Raw genomic sequence first — 23,490 nt, forward strand, 5'->3', positions numbered from 1 at the left:
CGACCGTGACGGTTTGGAGGTCGCCGTCAAGACGCTGCCTGTCTTTTACCAGGACCTGATCACTGTCTGGAACATGGTCGAATCACTTCGCGCCTACCCTCCGGCAGGAGTAGTGGCTGTCGTCAGGGAGCCGTTGCTCAGGATGGAAACAGACCCTTCGGTCCAACCCGTCCATGCCAACCAGGTATCCCAACCCAATCTAGTCCCACCTGCCAGCACCTGACCCATATCCCTCCAAACCTTCCTACTCATATACCCATCCAAATGCCTCTTAAATGTTGCAATTGTACCAGCCTCCACCACATTCTCTGGCAGCTCATTCCATACCCGTACCACCCTCTGCGTGAAAAAGTTGCCCCTTAGGTCTCTTTTATATCTTTCCCCCCTAACCCTAAACCTATGCCCTCTAGTTCTGGACTCCCTGACCCCAGGGAAAAGACTTTGTCTATTTATCCTATCCATGCCCCTCAATTTTGTAAACTTCTATAAAAGGTCACCCCTCAGCCTCCGACACGCCAGGGAAAACAGCCCCAGCCTCTCCCCGTAGCTCAGATCCTCCAACCATGGCAACATCCTTGTAAATCTTTTCTGAACCTTTTCAAGTTTCACAACATCTTTCCGATAGGAAGGAGACCAGAACTGCACGCAATATTCCAACAGTGGCCTAACCAATGTCCTGTACAGCCGCAACATGACCTCCCAACTCCTGTACTCAATACTCTGACCAATAAAGGAAAGCATACCAAACGCCTTCTTCAGTATCCTATCTACCTGCGACTCCACTTTCAAGGAGCTATGAACCTGCACTCCAAGGAGTCTTTGTTCAGCAACACTCCCTAGGACCTTACCATTAAGTGTATAAGTTCTGCTAAGATTTGCTTTCCGAAAATGCAGCACCTCGCATTTATCTGAATTAAACTCCATCTGCCACTTCTCAGCCCATTGGACCATCTGGTCAAGATCCTGTTGTAATCTGAGGTAACCCTCTTCGCTGTCTACTACACCTCCAATTTTGGTGTCATCTACAAACTTACTAAGTGTACCTCGCATCCAAATCATTTACGTAAATGACAAAAAGTAGAGGACCCAGCACCGATCCTTGTGGCACTCCACTGGTCACAGGCCTCCACCCTGAAAAACAACCCTCCACCACCACCCTCTGTCTTCTACCTTTCAGCCAGTTCTGTATCCAAATGGCTAGTTCTCCCTGTATTCCATGAGATCTAACCTTGCTAATCAGTCTCCCATGGGGAACCTTGTCGAACACCTTACTGAAGTCCATATAGATCACATCTACTACTCTGCCCTCATCAATCTTCTTTGTTACTTCTTAAAACTCAATCAAGTTTGTGAGACGTGGTTTCCCACACACGAAGCTGTGTTGACTATCCCTAATCAGTCTTGCCTTTCCAAATACATGTACATCCTGTCCCTCAGGATTCCCTCCAACAACTTGACCACCGAGGTCAGGCTCACTGGTCTATAGTTCCTTGGCTTGTCTTTACCACCCTTCTTAAACAGTGGCACCACGTTTGCCAACCTCCAGTCTTCCGGCACCTCACCTGTGACTATCGATGATACAAATATCTCAGAAAGAGGCCCAGCAATCACTTCTCTAGCTTCCCACAGATTTTTCGGGTACACCTGATCAGGTCCTGGGGATTTATCCACTTTTAACTGTTTCAAGACATCCAGCACTTCCTCCTCTGTAATCTGGACATTTTGCAAGATGTCACCATCTATTTCGCTACTGTCTATATCTTCCACAGTAAATACTGGTGCAAAATATTCATTTAGTATCTTTCCCATTTTCTGTGGCTCCACACAAAGGCCGCCTTGCTGATCTTTGAGGGGCCCTATTCTCTCCCTAGTTACCCTTTTGCCCTTAATATTTGTAAAAACTTTTTGGATTCTCCTTAATACTATTTGCCAAAGCTATCTCATGTCCCCGTTTTGCCCTCCTGATTTCCCTCTTAAGTATACTCCTACTTTCTTTATACTCTAAGGATTCACTTGATCTATCCTGTCTATACCTGACATATGCTTCCATCTTTTTCTTAACCAAACCCTCAATTTTTTTAGTCATCCAGCATTCCCTATACCTACCAGCCTTCCCTTTCACCCTGACAGGAATATACTTTCTCTGGATTCTTGTTATCTCATTTCTGAAGGCTTCCCATTTTCCAACCGTCCTTTTATCTGCGAATATCTGCCTCCAATCAGCTTTCGAAAGTTCTTACCTAATACTGTCAAAATTGGCCTTTCTCCAATTTAGAACTTCAAATTTGGATCTGGTCTATCCTTTTCCATCACTATTCCTCCCCCTTTCTTTTGGGGATCTGGGGTGAAGGGTGCTGCACGCAGTGGTGCCCTGCAACTGCAGATTGTGGTGGTTCATGGACTCCCAGCCTAACTACCTGTTCTGTGGTGTTGTGGAGTCCATGAACCATGTATATATTGGGTGTGGGCGTTTGCTCCTCCTCTGCTTTTGGTTGCACTTCAGTCCCACACTCCTGATCTTCGGCACCCGGTACGGAGGGAGGGCAGGTCTGAAGACCTCCTCGTGGGTCTGCTCCTGGGCCTGGCCAAACTGGCCATAAACAGGTCCAGGCAGCGGGCCGTGGAGGGGGCCGTTAGGGCTGACTGCCTGCCCCTCTTCCACGGTTACGTCAGGGCCCGGGTGTCCTTGGAGAAGGAGCACGCGGTGTCCAACACCCTGGAGGAGTTCAGGGAGAGGTGGGCGCCGCAGGTAGGGATGTGCATTATTTCCCCCTCCAACTCTCTTTTGATTTAATCCCTGCCCTCCCCTTCACTGTTTGACCTCACAGCATTGCCTTTTGATGTGAAGGGCACTGCTTGTCACTGGCCACTCGGGTGTTTCCTTTCTTCCTGGCGGTGGAAACTGAATAAAGATTTGTGCACCTTGTGTCTTTCACTGTCTCACACCTGCACACAAACAACATGGTTGCTGGGGTAAAAATAAACACTACCGCAGTTAGGCCGTAGTGTGGGGTTTGAAAAAAGGGAAAAAACCTAGCTCTTTAATACAACATCCAGTTATGTGAGAGAGAATACATCTGGATATTAAAAAGCTGGGATTTTTAGTATATGTGACTTGGTTATAGTGGACAAAAAAAAAGTGCAGTTGTAAGAATACTTTTGAATATAAATGACATGGGTAAAAGGACTCTTGTTGCACATCGACGTAGTGACAGTACGTCTGAGCCAGGAGACCCAGGTTAAAGTCTCTCTTGCTCTGGAGTTGTGTAATAACATCTCTGAACAGGTTGATCTTTTATTAAAATCTGAGTTGCTCAATAGCGATGTTAACTTTGGAGTGAGTATGTTGAGAACTCCATTTCTTCAAAATATCCCAGGACTTCATAGCTAAGTAACTACTGGATGGATAACTCAAATTCAATTTACAATGTACATAATTGCCTTATGAACAAGAATTCAGCAACGGCTATTAGAACTAGTTTCGTCAGTAATGAGGGTTGGATTATTGAACCCTTTCTGCCTTCGCATCTTAAAGAAACAAAAGCTGGGTTATGAGGGCTGTTATGGCACAGCGGTAGCATCTTTACCTCTGAGCCAGGAGAGCCAGGTCCATGTCCCATCTACTAAGAGGTGTGTAATAACACTCTTGAACTGACAAGTCAAAAATATCAAGACAAGTCCACAGTTAAAATTTGAGCTAGGTTTTTCCACTACTGGGGAGTTTGGCATCGGGACAAAGAAAGAATCCAGAAGGGGAAGGTGACCTGGTGTTTGTGCAATAAAACCCTTAATCTCAGATCATCTTTCTTTGTCTAATCCAGCATATGGATATTGGTCTGTTCAATACCCAAAATGGGCACCATTCCCCAGTAGAAACTAAAGCAGATTAAACCATAAGACAGGAGCAGAAATTAGGCCATTCAGCCCATGCTGTCTGCTCCACCATTCAGTCATGGCCGATGACTTTCTCAACCCCATTCTCCTGCATTCTCCCTGTAACCCTTGATCCCCTTGATAATGAAGAAACCTATCCATATTATTCTTCAATATGCCCCATGACCTAGTCTCTACAGCTTTCTGTGGCAATGAGTTTCATTGATTCATCGCACTCTGCATGAAAAAGTTCCTCCTTTTTATCTCCATTCTAAAAGGTCTTCCCTTTTACTCTTAGACTGTGCCCTAGGCTCCTAGTCTATCCAACCAATGGAAACATCTTCCCAACATCCACTCTATCCAGGCCATTCAGTATTCTCTAAGTTTCAATTAGAATCCCTCCTCCTCCTTCTAAAACTCCATAGAGTATAGACCCAGAGTCCTCCAATGTTCCTCATGTTAAGCTTTTCATTCCTGGGACTGTTCTTGTGAACCTGCTTTGAACACACTCCAGGGGCCAGTACATCCCTCCTGAGACATGAGGCCCAAAACAATGCACAATACTCCAAATGTGGTCTGCCCAGAGCCTTATTGAGCCTCAGAAGCACATCCCTGCTTTTATATTCTCTCAAAATAAATGCCATCATTGCATTTGTCTTCCTAATTACTGACTCAACCTGTGTTTACCTTGAGAGAATCCTGGACTAGAACTCCCAAATCTCTTTGCACTTCAGACTTGGGAATTTTCTCCCCATTTAGAAAATAGTCCATGCCTCTATTCTTCCTCCAAATGGCATGACCTCACTTTCCCAGGTTGTACTCCATCTGCCACTATGTCCACACTCCTAAATTGGCCGGATCGTTTTGCAGCCTCCCTGCTGCCTCAATGCTACCTGTCCCTCTACCTATTCTTGCCAGAATGCCCTCAGTTCCTTTAACTAGATTGTTGGGACCACAACTTTTCTATACATTAACAATGAGCCTTGTGAAACACCACTTGTCACCGGCTGCTGCTCTGAGAACGACCCTTTTTATCCCATGCTCTACTTTCTGCACAGTTTTCTTTGCTTGCTTTGTGCAGCTTTATCTTTTTTTTGCACTCTATCATTCCCTTTATAAAGTGCAGACTCTCATAAGACATTAACTGTTTTCTCAACCTGTGCTGCCACCTTCAATTAATCGTACACATGCTCCTAAGTTTGTTTTGACATTCATTTTCAGTACTGTACCATTTAGTTCTCTTCCTTGTTCTTCCCACTTCTCTGCATTTTGATAAACCAAAGTTTTGTATCATCCATAATTTTGAGACTGTGCCTTGCATAACTAGTAGATTTTTTAAAAAAAGCAGTGAGCCTAAAATTGTACTCTGGGAAGACCCCCTCTTTAAATTTTTTTCCTTTCTGACAAACTACTCTCCACTTCTGTTTCTTATCATGCTGCTTATGCCAAGGTTTCTAACTTTGCTTATAAAGCAAAGTTTTGTGGTACATTTCAAATATATCTGGGAATCCACCTGCATTTCATTCTTCAACTTGTTACCATACCAAAATTTCATGCAAATTGGGTAAACATAATTGACCCTTGACAAATCCATGTTGGAGTTTTGATAATTCTTTGTCCATGTACTGTTAACAATGTGCTGAATAATCATTTCTGAAAACATTCCCTTCACCATAATTAAACTGTCTTTTCAGTAGCTGATGGGCTTATTGACACCATTGTTCAGGCAGTACAAACATTTGCAATTCTTCAGCCTGTTAGCACCATGTCCCTAACTAAATAGGAAGATTATGACTGGTACCACCACAATTTTCCCCTCTATTCTTGGATGCATCATATCAGCCCTTTATGTGTAGCCTATTTATCCTGTTTAGACTTATTTTAGCCCACAGCATCCCGACTCCCTCTTCTTTCACTAAACCTTGGGCAATATCATCTTCAAGAGACTTAAAATATTTATTCCTTTACATTGTCTGTCTGTTGAAGATGGCCTGTACCCTCGGCATGATTGCTTCCACGTGGGTTCATGGATTAAATTTAAGAGGTAGGGCTACAGGCTCTGATGCTTGTATGCGCTAAAGCAGCAGTCTGGCGGCTCAGTGGTTAGCACCGCTGCCTTGCAGTGCCAGGAACCTGGATTCAATTCCACCCTCAAGGTGACTCTGCAAACTTCACACAGACACATTCTCCCTGTGTCAGGGGGAGTTTCCTAGGGATGATCCGGTTTCCTTCCACAGTCCAAAGATGTGTAGGTTTGGTGGATTAGTCATGCTAAATTGTCCATAGTGTCCAGGGATGTCTGGTTGAGATGATCTTTGGAAAGTCAGTGTGGAGTCATTTGGGCCAAATGAGCTGGATCCATATGGTAGGGATTCTACGGTGCTCAATTAGTTCTTCAGCTGTTTCTATGAACCAGTCCCCTTTAGGCCCACTCCATTTTCTAATTAACATTTTTCCAATTTTTTATCTATATTCAAATAAACTTTGGATTCATTTTGTGTTAGGGCAGTTTATCACTATCTTCCTCTGCACCCTCCATATTCAGCTGTTCTAAATAGTTTCATTCATTAGGGAGAAAGTAGAAACAAATAGTTATCCCAGCATCTTTTGTGCAACTACTGATGGCTGGCTCAGGCACATTCAGATATCAGAGCCTGCAGCCTGACCTATAAGTTCAATCCACAGCCCCCATGGAAGCACATTATGGCAAGGGCACAGAGCATATTCAACAGAACATAAAAGGAATAAGAACAAAAGATTATTATTTCGTATAACTGCTCAATGCCACACTCCCAAATGCAGCTGGATGTCTGCTAATGCTATTGGGAATTGGAATTTGTGACATTTGGAACTGTTTTGGAGATGAGATCAAAAACCTGAGCCAGTATCAAAAGGAACATAGCTGAGTTGAGGACAAGCCAACAAAGGCTGTGGCTTATGATGGCGCATTCATGAGCCTGTTGGCACACCCATGATGGGTGTTTGGAATAATATCATTTAATACTCCATGTTACTGTAGAGCAATATTATGAATTTACTGATCACCTCTGCTTTTTCAGTTTACTGAATAGTAGGTTGGCCAGTACAATAATTTACTGAAACAAACAACGGGCTCACACTTTCATTTCCTTCACATTAACACAAAGCTCACAAGCAGTACAGCACATTAATGTAATCTTTAAAATTAAGTAGGCTATCAAGTCAGATACTTAAGGTGTGATTTATATACATACGTTCTAACATTTATTTTACAGTTTAGATTTGAACTATTTGTTTTGGTCTGTGTGTAACAGTGACTTTAATGTTCAACTTGTTGGTATTTCTGGAGTGTTTTCTTTAATAGAAAGCCAGAACAAGAAACATTTCTAATGAGATTAGATTGTAGGTATTGGGAATGTTCTCCTTGGACAGAAGGTGACAGAGAGGGAATTTGATTGGGGTTTTCAAAATCATGAGCAGACTTAACAGTAGATTCAAGCAGGAACAGCTGCTCTCTAAAAGAAAAATAACAACAGGGAAGTGATGTTTAAACAAAGCTATGGTGCTGAGAAAGAATACTTTTCCACACAGTGAGGAGTTTGGATGTCTATTGCACCACCTGGAAATGTGGTGGAGGCAGGTTCAATTAAGGCATTCAAGGAGAACTTGGGATGATTATTTAGGTAGAAATGGTGTGCAGGGATAATGTAAGACTGACACTAGGTACAAGAACTGCTGCAGGTTCACGGTTTTACTTGAAGGATCCAGAAGTATTTGGGTAAAACCCTACATGCTTATTTAAAGTGAAGAGTTTAAGGTCAGTGTGTGACAAGAAAAAAAGGTTTTCAATCCCTCAAGACCAGGAGTAGAAAGAAACAGCAAAGTAAATCTATAGATGTGATAGAGAAAGGAATTTCCTGGTGTTTTAGTACTATAACTTGATAGAGTTGTGATAGGCAGGATTGCATTTTGTCACATTTCAATCTTTCAAAGCATATTCTGTAAATAGCTTGGTTTAATTCATTTTATCTTCACTTCAGTATGGTGGCAGTGGTTAGCACTGCTGCCTCACAGCACAGGGACCTGGATTAGATTCCACCCTCAAGTGTCTGTCTGTCTGTGTTGAGTTCCTCCTGGTGCTCAGATTTCCTCCCACAGTCCAAAGACGTGCAGGTTAGGTCGATTGGCCATGCTAAACTGCCCATAGTATCCAGGACAGTTGAGTGGATTAGCCATGGGGAAATGCAGGTAACAGGAATAGGGTAGGGAGTTGGCATTGGAAGGTGCATGTGGACTCAATGGTCTGCTTCCACACTGTAGGGATTCTACAATAACCAAACCTGCAGCATTATGTTGATTCTTTCCTGTGAAGGAGCACCTCATTTTAAAACAAAAAACATGAACTATGAAACAGCTGGGACCATAAGATTTGAATGTATTGTTATGAAACACTACCTTCTGATATGAAGGCCTTTCAAGGATAGGCATTAACAACAATTTTTTAAAAATGGGAACTGTACTTACCAATATGAACAGTACAATTCAAACCCTGTTTGAAAAAGACAAATGAGAAATTTCAGCCAAGAGCAAATGCAACACTGTTTAATGTAATTATAGGTCTGAGTTATACACTGAGTATTTATTGGTCTCTTTATACTTAAACAGGAAGTACATTTGCTACAGTATCCATATGATGTGCATTTGTGTCCTTTTGCTCACAGGATATATACAATACATTACAAACAATGGAGTAGAGCATTATTAATCCAGGTATGCATACTGAAAGCCAAACAAATTCAGTGACGAGTGGCTAGCTTTTGATACTAATGCTCACAGGAGACTGTTGGCTGGAACACTGGGAAATCCCCTTTCTTGCCTTTTGATCATGCTCACTAGCTCAGGAATACTGAACCTTGATTTAATACCTCCTGCTCAATCCTGTATTGGGGTGTCAGTTTTGACAGTGTCTAAGTATTGGACTACTGGTCAAATCAACAGCTTTCGGATCCACACATGGGAGAGCTATTCACCAAGCCTGAAACAGTAAGAAGAGAATTAAGGAAGTTAATTATGACGTTCAAGTCTAAATCTGAAACCTTCTTGACGAGCAGGTTTTAAGTGAGCTCAACAAAACACCATGTTCTAGGAATAGTGTTGCACAATAAATACAATATTAATCTTTGACTCACAAAGTGCAAGTGTTGGAAATTCCCCACATGTTGAAGTAGTGCTCTGGCATGACAATTTAAGGGAACAGTTGAAACTGAGGACTGCAGGTGTTGGAGATTAGAGTAGCGCTGGAAATGCACAGCAGGTCAAGCAGCATCCGAGGAGCAAGAAAATCGATGTTTCGGGCAGGAGCCCTTAATCAGGAATTCCTGCTTCTCGGATGCTGCCTGACCTGCTATGCATATCCAGTACCACTCTAATCTTGAATATAAGGGACCAACCTGCCTTGATCCCTTGCATCTGTAGCCAAATTGTAACAGGTCCACGGCAGATGCCATCTCTCTGGAACATCTGGAAAGCGAGGATATCTACATCAGGCTCCTACTTATTGACTATCAGCTGCACCTTCAACGCTATAATTCCAACCAAACTAAATCTCAAATTTATCCTCTGGATCCTCTACTTCCTGACCCATAGACCGCAATCAGGGAGATGAGGCAACAACCCCTCCATGGTAATCCTCAACATCTGCACCCTACAAGGCCATGTACTCAACCCCTTACTATACTGCTTATACACAATTATGTAGCCAAATTTCATCCTAACTCCATCTACAAGTTTGCTGACGATACCATAATGTCAGCCAAGTCTCAAACAATAACGAGACATAATACAGGAGAGACACACAGAGTGCTTGGTGGTGTGGTGTAAAAATAACAATTTCTCCCACAATGTCAGCAAAGGAGGTCATTTCCTTCAAGAAATACAGTGGAAGGCATATCCTTGTCCACAATGGTGCTGAGAAAGAGATTATCAAGAGCGACAAGTTCCTAGAAGTGAAGACTGCCAATCTTTCCCAGTGCCCTCACATTTTTGCCATGGTCAAGAAAACACAACAACACCTCAAGAGGATAAGGGAATTCAGCACATCTGTAAAGACACATGCCAGTTTTGTTTTTAATATAGGTGCACAACAGAAAGAATTCTATCCGATATATCGCTGCTTGGGCGATATTACTGTGCTCAGGACCGTAAGAAACTACAGAGTTGTGAACACAGCTCAATCCATCACACAAGCCAACCTTCCATCCATTGACCCCATCCATACCTCTTGCTACATTGGGAAGGCAACCAACTTCAAAGATCCCTCCGACCCTGGTTATAATCTTTTTCCAACTTCTACCATTCGGCAGAAGATGTAAAAACTTAAAAACGTATACCAACAGATCCAAGAACAGCTTCTTCCCTGCTGTTAGACTTCTGAATGGACCTCAAATTTTAAATTTAAATGTTGATCTCTCTCTTTGTGCGCCTTCTCTGCAGCTGGACTTTGATCATTCCATATCAAGTGCATTAGGGTAACACAGAGTGAGAATACAATGTTTACACTGCCCACAGAACAAAAAACTTTTCACTGTATATAGGTACGAGACAATAAATCAACTGTTCAAATCATCACTCAACCATGATTCTCACTTACTGGTAATTAATAAAAAATGGCTTTTGAAAAAAAAATTAACTTGATACTTATTACAATTAAATCATTTCTAGATCCAACCAGGAAAAAGTACATCAAGCCTACATGTCCCGATAATACTTGGTATGTTGTTTGCTGTTGAGACAATTTGTACAGGAACTATTGTTGAAGAGTACGTGACATCCACTTCCCGCTCTAAGGGCAGCACCAGTGTGAAAGGAAGGGGCAAGAATGCAATCCTTTCCAAATTATACCTTCGCTGTCAAGATAATTAAAATATATCAACTATGAGCATGTTTGTCCTCCTCATACCTAGCAAGTATCTTTTATCATACATAGCTGTTTTGCAGACCCTGATGCCAGGGAAGAACAGCCAAAATTTTGGCCAAAGGATTTCAACAGGTCTAAAGAAGTCCAACAGAGAAAAATAAGGTACTGATTTCTCTGACAATGTCAAACCAGGCAAGATTAATACGATATTGTCATGGAACAGAAATCCTGGTGGTTCGGTCCCTTTTGCCCCATGCATAAATTAAACAAGACGACAACATTTGTTAGCAGAATATTGTGCTGGTGGAAGTGGAGCCCACAGTGCCAGTTTCCTAAATATGAAAATGCCATTTTTCCTTCAGGAATGTTGTGACTCTACTCAACAGGAGTAACTCAAATTTCAGGTCTCTTTTCTCCTATTCCTGCTCCATTGGAAATTTATACTTGCTCTCAACTGCCATGTGCAATCACATAAGATTACCAAGCAACGTAGCAAAATATTTTTTTTATTTTCTGTCATGTTTTCTTGCTGAAATTTTACTTAATTAAAATGTTGACACAACTGGAAGAGAGTCAGTAACACCTGTTATTCTTCACACCTCCTACTGGTGGGGCAGGAAGAAACCACCTAATCCCACTAACCATTTTCTTTTAAACTGTACCTCATTGTTCTGAGTAAGTTCCACTTCTACTTCTCGAAATCCAAAATGAAAACTAAGTTTCTGATATAACCACACCATCACTGCTTTCTTGACCCCTGCATAAATTACATCTCAACCCATTATAAGGACTTGGAGTAGGCCATTGTACCTTTTAAGCCTGACCTGCCATTCAACAAGATCATAGCTGATCAGCTCCAGACTTCATCTCCTCATTCATGGCAACCTATCCTCAACTCCCTGATATTTCAAAAGTCTATTTCCTCATTAAAGACAGAGATCTACCTTCCACAACTCTATGGGGTAGAGAATTCCAGGCATTATTACTCGCCTTGCAGCTCAGTGTTAAATGAATGAACACTTACTTGGTAAGCTTGCTCCCCAGTTTGAGATTCCCCCATCTTCTCAATATCTAGCCTGTCAAGCTCCCTCAGAATCTCATTTCAATAAGATGACCCCTCATCCTTCTAAACTCTAATGAGTAAAGGCCTAACCTTTTAACTAGAAGTGAATTCTGTCACTCCTGGGTATGAGCCTACAGACTTCGAACTGCTTAAAAATGCCAATACGTCCTTTCTTAAATACAGGATCAAAATTATACACAGTTCTCCAGGGATAATACAGGACCTGGTACAGCTGCGGCATAACTTCCTTAGCAAAAAAGGCCAAAAGTCCACATACATTTTTATTTACTTGCTGTACTTGCATTCTAAATTTGCCTCTCATGCACAAGAACATTCTGACCCCTCTCTGCTACACTTTTTCAAAAGTCTTTCTCCATTTAAATAATTGCCTGCCTTTTACTTCTTCCCATGGAAGTGCATGCTCTCTCAGTTTCCTACACTAAACTCCACATACCAACATTCTGCCCCACTCACTCGACCTATCGAGACCTCTTTGCAGACTTTTATGTTTTCATCAAAACATGCCTTCCCATTTCTTATCCATATTAAATAATCTCTTAGTAAAAACACAAGAGAATATTAATTGTTACTTGGAAAAGGCACCAGAGACAACAGTGACAGATACCATACTAACTTCTAGCTAGGATGCTATGTAACTTCAGGTTGATCCACAAGCAGAATTCACAAAGATTACTGACAATGATATATTTTAGGTATATAAGCAATTCAGGACATAGCACCCCAAAGGAGTCATGAACGTTATTTTTAGCCAAATCACTACGTACTATTTTCCACACAAATCTTTTTATGGCTCAAAATGCAAACTACCACCTGTATCCTCTGCTGTATCAAATTGTTTCTGTGAATTACAAATAATGCATACTGGAAATCTGAAACAAAAGCTGAAAAGGTCATTGGATTTTGAAATATTAATTCTGTTTTTCTCTGTACAGATACTGCTAAACCTGCTGAGTTTCTCCAGCACTGTTTTGTTTTATTGTTTTGTTTCATTGTTTCCGGCTGTGTTGTGTACACACAGGAAGCCCAATAAAACCACATTTCGTCTGTGATCATAAGTTATGACATCTCAACTGACCAACCACAAAGCAGTAAAAATGAAATCTACGTACACCTCAGACAAACAATGCCAAGGAGTCTCAGCAGCTGTAGAATGTACATCATCAGAATACTAGAACCTTGCTGAGATCAAGCATGGCACAAATTCAGCAAAAACATGACTAATCAGCACTTTTAATGCACTGAATCATCCAAAGGAATTACACAGGAGTATTATAACAAAGTATGACACGGAGGCACATGGAGATACTGGTTAGAATATTTACAATGCTTCCCAAGTTTGCAGATCTTTGAAAAATAGTGGATAGGGGCAAGATCTGGATGGATTTCCTGATCTTTTTATGAACAGGGAGAAGGAGGATATGACTGGGATATCCAAACTTAACAGGGCAACTTCAAATCAGTGTTGAATTCAAACAGATTCCATTTCTACTGTAGCAAGGAACTTAAGCTTTAATGAGGGAGTTTATTTATGAAGATGTAAAGGTTCATGAAATTGTCAAGCAATTAAGTCCCAGTACTATAACAACAGAAAAAAAACCTAACAGTCTGTCTGAGAGCTTTAAAAAGATATCTAGCATTTATAATAGTTGTTGATTGATATCACAAGAACTATCATTGTTGCATGATTAACATTTGGCTGCTTTCTACAAGCTACAATGACCACATCAGGGATTTCTATATAAACTGACAACTCAAAGAAGTCATTGAAGAATTAGATGTGTTTGATGTGAAGTTAATAAATAGTTGTTTTTATAAAGAGTTAACGAGAGGTGCTTTTAAAGTTTTGAATGGAAGGGGTAACTTTAGCAAAAGTTGAAACAGAAATCTCGACCTTTATTTAATCTCAAATGGTTCCCAAGGTCTGTCCATGGTGGATACTAGCTCAGGAGAGTTAAAGAGCAAAAGCTATTCAGCTGCTTCATCAATTATTATCCCACTATCAAAAGGGCTAAAGTGATGATTATCACGAGAGTTTGCAGTTTTCAGCATCATTTGCAATTCCTCAGATACTGAAGCAGTCCATGTTCAAAAGCAACAAGACGTACGTGAACTTGATGGATAGGAGAAGCAATTCCACTTCAGAACATTCCAATGTCCTATTTCAATGACCACAGTTTCCCCTCCCACATGATCAATAATGCCCTCCAGCCCATCTCCGCCACTTCCCACACCTTCGCCCTTGAACGCCACCCCTCTAAACACAACAAGGATAGAACTCCCTCCCGATCTTCATCCATCCCATTAATCTCTGGACACAGTGCATTATCCTCTGCCATTTCCACCATCCACAATCAGATCCCACTAGAGATACATTTTCCTCCCCACCCCATCTGCATTCTACAGAGACCATTCCCTCAGTGATTCCCTCGTTAGGTCCATGCCTCCCCACCAACCCTTCACACCTGGCACCTTCCCTTGCCACCACAAGAGGTGTAAAACCTGCACCCACACCTCCTCCCTCACCTCTATCCAAGGCCCCAAAGGATCTTTTCACATCTGGCAGAGATTTTCTGGCACACCCACCTCATCTACTGTGTCCATTGCTCTTGATGTGGTCTCCTCTACATTGGAGAGACAGGACGCCAACTCATGGAGCGTTTCAGGGAACATCTCCGGGACAAACAACCCCACCACCCTGTGGCTGATCACTTCAACTCCTCCTCCCTGAGGATACTCCATCTGTAGCAAGTCCTGGGCCTCCTGCACTGTCAAATCCAAGCCACCTGACAACTGGAGGAAAAACGTTTCATCTTCCACCTTGGAACCCTTCAACCACAAGGCATCAACATCCCCAGTTTCCAATTCTCCCCTCCCTCCACCTCAACCCAGATCCAACCCTCCACTACCTTCTTCACCTGTCCTACATGTTCCTTTCCACCTATACTCTCCACCCTCCCCACAATTACCCCCCACCTACATCCACCCCTCACATTCCCAGCGACCTTCTCCCAGCCCCACCCTCCTATTTATCTCTCAGACCCCTACCTCCTCCACACCCTGAAGGAGGGCTTATGCCCAAAACATTGACTCTCCTGCTCCTTGGATGCTGCCTGACCTGCTGTGTTTTTCCAGCACCACACTTTTCATCCGTGATACAATATTCATATGACCAAGTTGACAGGCAGTGACCACTTCACAACAACATTTGGCATAGCATTATCACTGCCAAATCCTCCAATACCTCAGCCTGGGGACTTGAAATACTTTTCTTATAAGACCAGGTCAAAGACCGGGAGTTCTGCTGCAAGTATCTCACCTCTCCACTCCCCTATGCCTGTCCACCATCTCTAAGACATAGGTCAAGAGTGTGATGGAATACTCCCCATCTGCCTAGATGAGAGTGACTCAAATAACAAGAAGCTTCACAGTATCCACTTGACTGCTTAACAATCAACATCTTAAAACATCACCAATGAAGAGGGGCAGCCATCAAATGGTGACTGTTATCAATGGACATGATATGGAAGTGCCGGTGTTGGACTGAGGTGTACAAAGTTAAAAAAAATCACATCAGGTTCACCACCTGATGAAGGAGCAGCGCTCCAAAAGCTAGTGCTTCCAATTTAACCTGTTGGACTATAACCTGGTGTTGTGTGATTTTTAACTTTGTTACCAATGGAGGACATATACCACATCCTGACTGAGAACTACTTCGCTGTGACTGGGCCAAACGTTTTGTAACTTTCTGCTGTGTCGAAAGCACTTAGAGCAGCTGATCTTCCAGGGCAATTAGGGATAGAAACAAGTACTAACCCAAAACTGACACTTCACATTAAAGTTTAAAAGGTACACTATCCCGATTAGTTTCGTTTTAAACCCGTCCCAGAATAAATCTCAAAAGGAAATGTAGTCAACTTGCCTGTTTCTTATACCTCAGCACGGTGCTCCTGTATTTTCATGACTATTAAATTATGTTTTCCCGCTGGAATATCAGATTAACCCCCCCCCCCCCGAGTGATAATAAATCCCCTCAATCTTACCGGCTGTGAACAGTCTCCCAGAATTTCCAACCTCCCAGGTCCAGCTCGACAGAGCAGAAATACAAAGGTGATGATGAATTCCCGGAGATCCATGCGACTGCTCCACACCTGCCCGACGACAAATTGGAAACTGACTTTCCAGAACTTTCCGGGGGAGGGCAATCAATATCTCAACAAGCCAGCAGGAGGGCCGGAGTGGAGATCCCCATCTCAGTCCCAGTCTCTCGGCCAACAGCGACAGCCGCTCCGCTTCCTGGAACAGCGAGGGCGAAGCCGCCCGTCAAAAGCAGACGCTGAGTCTGTTTCCGCACGTTTCATAAAAGGGAAGGTGGGGGGTTCCTGTGCTACACTAGGTGTGTCCCGAAACTCTCGCGTCAGGTAGATCTGAGTTCATTTCTCACCTACATCAGCTTTCGCTCAAAAGCTGCATGAATCCATGTGAGATTCTGTAAATATCCTTTTTTTAGAAATAGAACATTGGGGCACAGACTGCCTCACACAGGGCACCTCACACCTTCAATTCATTATCTGGGTCAACATAGCACCTATTGTTAAAGCTTACTTGAGAATGTAACCTTAAAAAAGGTTCTGGGATTTACATATAGAACATAGGACATGGAACATTACAGCACAGTACAGGCCCTTCAGCCTTCAATGTTGCGCCAACCTGTGAAATTAATCTGATGCCCATCTAACTTACACCATTCCATTATTATCCATATGTATGTCCAATGCCCATTTAAATGCCCTTAACGTCGGCAAGTCTACTACTGTTGCAGGCAGGCCGTTCCATACCCCTACTACTCTCTGAGTAAAGAAATTACCCCTAATATCTGTCCTAAATCTATCACCCCTCAATTTAAAGCTATGTCCCCTTGTGTTAGCCTTCACCATTCGATGAAAAAGGCTCTCCCTGTCCACCCTATCTAACCCTCTGATTATCTTATATGTCTCAATTAAGTCACCTCTCAACCTTTTTCTCTCCAACGAAAACAGCCTTGGTTCCCTCAGCTTTTCTTCATAAGACCTTCCTTCCATGACCAGGCAACATCTTAGTAAATCTCCTTTGAACCCTTTCCAAAGCTTCCACATCATTCCTATAATGCGGTGACCAGAACTGCATGCGATACTCCAGGTACAGCCTTACCAGTGTCTTGTTCAGCTGAAGCATGACCTCATGGCTCCGAAATTCAATCCCCCTACCAATAAACACCAACACACTGTATGTCTTCTTAACAACCCTATCAACCTGGGTGGCAACTTTCAGGGATTTATGCAACTGGACACTGAGATCTCTCTGTTCATCTACACTGCCTAGAACTTTACTATTAGCCCAGTAGTCTGCATTCCTGCTACTTCTTCCGAAGTGAACTACCTCACACATTTCTGCATTAAACTCCATTTGCCACTTCTCAGCCCAGCTCTACATCTTATCTATGTCCCACAATGTCCTTTGGCACTATCCACAACTTTGCCTACCTTAGTGTCATCTGCAAATTTACTAATCCATCCTTCTATGCCCACATCCAGATCATTTATAAAAATCACAAACATCAGTGGCCCCAAAACAGATCCCTGCGGCACACCACTGGTAACTGAGCTCCAGGATGAACATTTCCCATCAACCACCACCCGATATCTTCTTTCAGCTAGCCAACTTCTGATCCAAACCGCTAAATCACCTTCAATCCTGAAACTCCGTATTTTGTACAATAGCCTACCATGTGGAACCTTATCAAACACCTTACTGAAGTCCATTTACACCACATCAACCACTTTACCTTCATCCATCTGTTTTGTCACCTTCTTGAAGAACTCAATAAGGTTACAAATTTAAAAAGCACACAACACCAGGTTATAGTCCAACAGTTTTATTCGGAAGCACTAGCGTTTGGAGCATTGCTCCTTCATCAGGTGGTTGATGAAGGAGCAGCACTCTGAAAGCTAGTGTTTCCAAATAAACCTGTTGGATTATAACCTGATGTTGTGTGATTTTTAATTTTGTACACCTCAGTCCAACACCAGCGTCTCCAAATCATCAATAAGGTTAGTGAGGCACGACCTACCCTTCACAAAACCGTGTTGACTTATCCCTAATCAAATTATTCCTTTCCAGATGATTATAAATCCTATTTCTTATTACCTTTTCCAACAATCAAAGTAAGGCTCACTGGCCTATAATTACCAGAGTTGCCCTGACTCCACTTCTTAAACAAGGGAACAGCATTTGCTATCCTCCAGTCTTCTGGCAATACTCCTGTTGACAATGACGACATAAAGATTGAAGCCAAAGGCTCTGCAATCTCCTCCCTGGCTTCCCAGAGAATCCAAGGATAAATTCCATCCAGCCCAGGGGTCTTATCTATTTTCAGATCTTCCAAAATTGCTAAAACGTCCTCTTTGTCAACCTCAATCCTGTCTAATCTTGTAGCCTGTATCTCCGTATTCTCACTATCATTGCCCTTTTCCAATGTGAATACTGATGTAAGGTATTCATTAAGTGCTTCCCCTATGTACTCAGATTCCACACATAACTTTCCACTACTATCTTTGATTGACCCTAACCTTACTCTAGTCATTTTTTTATTCCTGATGTACCTATAGAAGGCCTTCTTTCTATATGAAAGAACTCAAACCAACATGGTCATTCTAAAAGATGAGAGACGTAACAAACAATCCAGGTCCTTTCAATATATAATTTCAGTTACATCACACTGCAAACTTTTGCTATAAATTCTGTGTGTTACGGTCTAATACACCATATCACCTGATGAAAGGGCAACACTCTAAAAGCTAGTGCTTCCAAATAAACCTGCTGTTGTGTGATTTTTGACTTTATACAACTACACCAGAAGTATGTAATACATCTCACATCTCTGAACAGGTCAATTAGAAAGTGCCTGAAAGGGACAGTTATCATGATATAAATAAATTGCATTGATATAATTTACTTAAATCTCAATCAAGTTTCCAGCTCCTTCAGTACACGTTCTGAATTAACCATGTGGTATCAGTGTTTTTTGTGATAATTACCATTCTCAGCTCTTCCTCTTCACAAAGCTCTCATTCTTTTTCCCCAGAAAAATAGAAGGTATACTGAATGAAACACATTAGGTAGTTGCAAAACCTCTTACACAGATACAAGGATCATAAAATTTACTAGAGTCTAAGGGCTGTATTTTTATATTTTGGTCATATCAATTCTGTCGAGTTTCATGGAGAGGTTCTCTTGCTATCAATCCCAAATTTTCCTCATTAAGTATCTATCCAACCCCTACAATACCCCTCTCACCCGATGGTAGCTTGATTCTTCCACTCTCTGTAGCTGGAAGAACTCATCAGAATAGACATATTTAAACCCTGGCCAAACATCTGGTTAAACATTGGCATTTTGGAGTTAACTTTCACCAGCAATGTACTGGCACAGCAGTTCCTAACACACACTGCTCAAGGTGCCAGCTGCAGCTCTGACTTTGTCATTAGGAAACTAATTCAACTTGTTTGATCTTGCACAGATGACATTAGTTATTGTCGATGCATTTGTGAGTGCGCTGCTAGGAGATCTCACATAACTCACTCATTACTCTCTGGAAAGTGCCAGTCACATTGAATTTGAAAGGGGCTGTCACTTTCACAGCCACCAGGAGAGGATGGCCTCCTTTGCTTCCAGTCTCAATTCAGCAGTTGGCACTGTTCTCTTACAATATTGGAGGACATATGGACATTGTGCCTCACTGATCCTCAGGAAATGGATTAAAGGTAAAGGACTTTAGCACTCCTGAGGCCTCAAAGCATCCCAACAGGCCTTGCAGTTATGACCTCTGCTTCAGCTGGGTCCTCTATGGCAGCTTGATGTTGCTCCTGGTCTTAATCCACATCTGCCCCTCCTCCAATTGCCTTCATCTTCTTAGCAAGGCCACCACTGTGACCAGCTGTGGCTTTCGCTGGCAGAGACCTATGTTGGGAATAGAGAGATTCTTACCTTAAATGATTTGGATGTGAACATGGGAGGGATAGTTAGTAATTTTGCAGATGACACCAAAATTGGAGGTGCAGTGGACAGGAAGAAGGTTACATCAGATTACAACGGGATCTTGATGAGATGAGCCAATGGGCCGAGGAGTGGCAGATGAAGTTTAATTTAGATAAATGTGAGGTGCTGCATTTTGGAAAGGCAAATCTGGGCAGGACTTATACACTTTAATGGTAAGGAGTGTTGATGAACAAAGAGATATTGGAGTACAGGTTCTTGAAAATGGAATCTCAGGTAGATAGGATAGTGAAGAAGGTGTTTAGCATGCTCTCCTTTATTGGTCAGAGCACTGAGTATAGGAGTTTGGGAGGTCATGTTGCGGCTGTACAGGACATTGGTACAGGACTTTTGGAATATTGCGTGCAATTCTGGTCTCCTTCCTATAGGAAGGACGTTGTGAAATTTGTAAGGGTTCAGAAAAGATTTACAAGGATGTTGCCAGAGTTGGAGGATTTGAGCTATAGGGAGAGGCTGAATAGGCTGGGGCTGTTTTCCCTGGAGTGTTGGAGGCTGAGGGGTGACCTTATAGCGGTTTATAAAATCATGAGGGACATGGATAGGATAAATAGATGAGGCTGGGGTTGGGAGAATCCAGAACAAGAGGGCATAGGTTTAGGGTGAGAGGAGCAAGATATAAAAAGGACTTAAGAGGTAACGTTTTCACACAAAGGGTAGTGCACATATGGAATGAGCTGCCAGAGGAAGTGGTGGAGGCTGGTACAATTATAATGTTTAAAAGGCATCTGGATGGGTATGTGAATAGGAAGGGTTTAGAGGGAAATGGGCCAAGTGCTGGCAAATGGAACAAGATAAATTTAGGATATCTGGTCGGCATGGACAAGCTGGACCGAAGGGTCTGTTTCCGTGCTGTACATCTCTGTGACCTGGTGCTGACATTTTCATCATATATTCTTCTGTACAACTGGACACACAGTGAGGATCATTTATAGTGTTCTCAAGGCTCTGTGTTCTCAAGGGCTTATGCCCCGAAACGTCGATTCTCCTGCTCCTCGGATGCTGCCTGGCCTGCTGTGTTTTTCCAGCATCACATTTTTCAACTCTGGTCTCCAGCATCTGCAGTCCTTACTTTCTCCTTCTGTGTGATAACCGTTTACTGAAAGGTGCTTAGACACAAAGCTGCTGCAATGTCTGGGTGATCAATATAATAATTTATTGGGATTGTTCCATGTACAGTAAACTCTTCCTACCCTTGCCTTAGAGTCTATGTAGCACACAAGTGTTTTAACAATCCTCCAAACCTCATGATAAACTTCCAGAGATTTATACTTCACACTTTGTTGTTCTTAAATTGTATATGTGTTGGTCTTTTATGTTAGTGTATTAGTTGTTGTCATTATAGTCTTTTGTACCTTCGTTGTCCATGAATTAATTGTATAAAATGCTGGAGAAATTTAACAGGTCCAACAGCATCTGTGGACAAACAGGCAGAAAACTGGCTACCAGGATACATGAACACTAACTAGCCACAAAAAGACATGACCCTCTCTAACTAGTATCCTTACATACAAACGAAGGACGCCACTTTGACTGCGACAATACATCCATCCTAGGACAAGCTAAACAGAGACACTCACGAGAATTCCTAGAGGCCTGGCATTCAAACTGGAATTCCATCAATAAACACATCAATTTGGACCCCATTTACCCACCTCTGAGAAAAAGAAGCGGAAATGATATCACCCACCTTAAGAGACCAAGACACAGAGAAAGCAGCGCTTCACCGGAGGCTCACTGATGATGTTACCTAGTATGGTGATGAAACGTCTGAAAACAAATCTTCCAGCTCAGTGAGGAAACTTACAACCTGAAAATGGAACCTATCTGCAAATATAAATATGCAAATTCCCCATAGACTTATATGTGTGTGTGACTGAGGGAGAGAGAGAAAGTAGAGACTGAGAAAGTGTGTGTGCGGGTGTGATGGGGATCCTGGCACAGTAAGTTAAGCACAGTCTCTGGTTGCAGTCGAGGGCCTACTTGGGGCAGTATGCTCTGTTCTTTAGGGGTGAGGAACTGAATGGCAGATAATACATCATCTATTTTGCCCTTTTCTTTCCCTGTTGTGGGCTGGAATGAAAGAGAGGCAATATAGTAGGTGGCACAACTATTACTGTTACTGCAGGTAGGGAGGTGTTCACTGCAGTGAGTGAACAGGCAGTGCAGAGAGAGTGTAATGTTAGTAGTGTCACAATTTGGAGTGGATGAGGGTGAATGGGGACAAGATGCACGCACTGGTAAGAGTGATAGTGCACAAAGTTTGGTAGGAGATGAATGCAGTAGCAGAGAGAGAGAGAGCAAATGTGATGTATTGCATGGAAATAGTGGCACTAACATTGTTAGCATGGAGAATATTGATCTTCTTCCTACAGGCTGGGAGCTCTTGAAGGTGGTTGAGACTGCTTCAACACCAATTGCAACCTCGGACCAGACTGGCATGGTCTGATATCATGGCCTCCCCTGGGGAAAGAGGAAGTCCAAACCTCTATGTTACCCCATCCAGCTGGATTTCCAGCACCATGCCCACAATGAAGGGCGAAGCTTTCCCTGTTTGCCAGGTCTGAAGCAAATGTCAGGAGCTGTTCAGTGAAACTCCAGATTGACAGTGCATATCAGGTGCATGTATGGCGCCAGTGCTGGGCATGTTGGTCAATTTCAAGGTCTTTTGTGAGAGGTGAGTTGCTGTAAGAGTAGCATGTTGAAAGGTAAGGTGGAGATACCCCATGATTCTTCCCAGAAAGGCTCAAACAACATTTAATGTGAAAGGTAGAGTAAAATACAGGCAGGAAACTTGGCTGCTGCACTGGGTCATCTGTGGCAGCTTGATGCCCTTCCTTCATTTACCTTCATCTTCTTAGCAAGGCCACCACTGTGACCAGCATTTCACCTGTGGCTTCCGCTGACAGGCACCTATGTTGGGAACATAAAGAACAGGTTCTTACCTTAGTGCTTGGCTTCATGGTGAGAATCACCCCACCAAACTCAACCTGACAAGGCAAAAGTGAGTACTGCATTTACTGGAGATTAGAGCCAAGAGTGTGGCGCTGGTAAAGCATAGCCGGTCAGGCAGCATCTGAGGACCCGGAACATCGATGTTTCGGGCAAAAGCAGGGCTTTTCCAGCACCACACTCTTGGCTCCAAACTCAACCTGAGTCTCACCTGGCCAAAGTGTGGTAAGATTCTGCTTGAACCAAACCCATGTGTTCCATCTCTAGATACAGGCTATCTTTTAGGGGTGGCACAGTGGCTCAATGGTCAACACTGCTGCCTCACAGCACCAGGGACCCAGGTTTGATTCCAACCTCTGAGGACTGTGTGGAGCTTGCGCGTTCTCCCGTGTCTGTGTGGGTTTCCTCTGGGTGCTCTGGTTTCCTCCCAAAGTCCAAAGATGTGCAGGTTAGGTGGATGAGACATGGGAAATACAGGGTTACAGAGATAGGGTAAGGGAGAGGACTTGATAGGCCGAATGGCACACTGTAGGGTGAAGTGGGAGATGGGATGGGATAGGTGACATTAGGCATATAGACACACAAGATTGCTGCTGAG

The 23,490-nt window shown here is 42.8% G+C and overlaps 1 protein-coding gene across 1 annotated transcript in view; it reads right to left on the reverse strand.

The window, feature by feature from the left end:
- Window positions 1-16,182, reverse strand: part of LOC122559593 (interleukin-17 receptor A-like) — a 56,225-nt gene extending 40,043 nt beyond the window's left edge. The window contains exons 1-2 of the mRNA XM_043709346.2: window positions 15,893-16,182; window positions 8,377-8,401 (exon numbers count right to left, since the gene is read on the reverse strand). Coding sequence (XP_043565281.1) covers window positions 8,377-8,401; window positions 15,893-15,985 — 118 coding nt within the window. The 5' untranslated portion in view covers window positions 15,986-16,182. The remainder of the gene's footprint in view (window positions 1-8,376; window positions 8,402-15,892) is intronic.
- Window positions 16,183-23,490: the final 7,308 nt, after the last annotated feature.

The sequence above is a fragment of the Chiloscyllium plagiosum genome, unplaced genomic scaffold (genome assembly GCF_037043375.1).
Source record: "Chiloscyllium plagiosum isolate Xiang-an unplaced genomic scaffold, Cpla_swu_hap1 HiC_scaffold_19, whole genome shotgun sequence".
In the NCBI taxonomy this organism is placed as follows: domain Eukaryota; kingdom Metazoa; phylum Chordata; class Chondrichthyes; order Orectolobiformes; family Hemiscylliidae; genus Chiloscyllium; species Chiloscyllium plagiosum.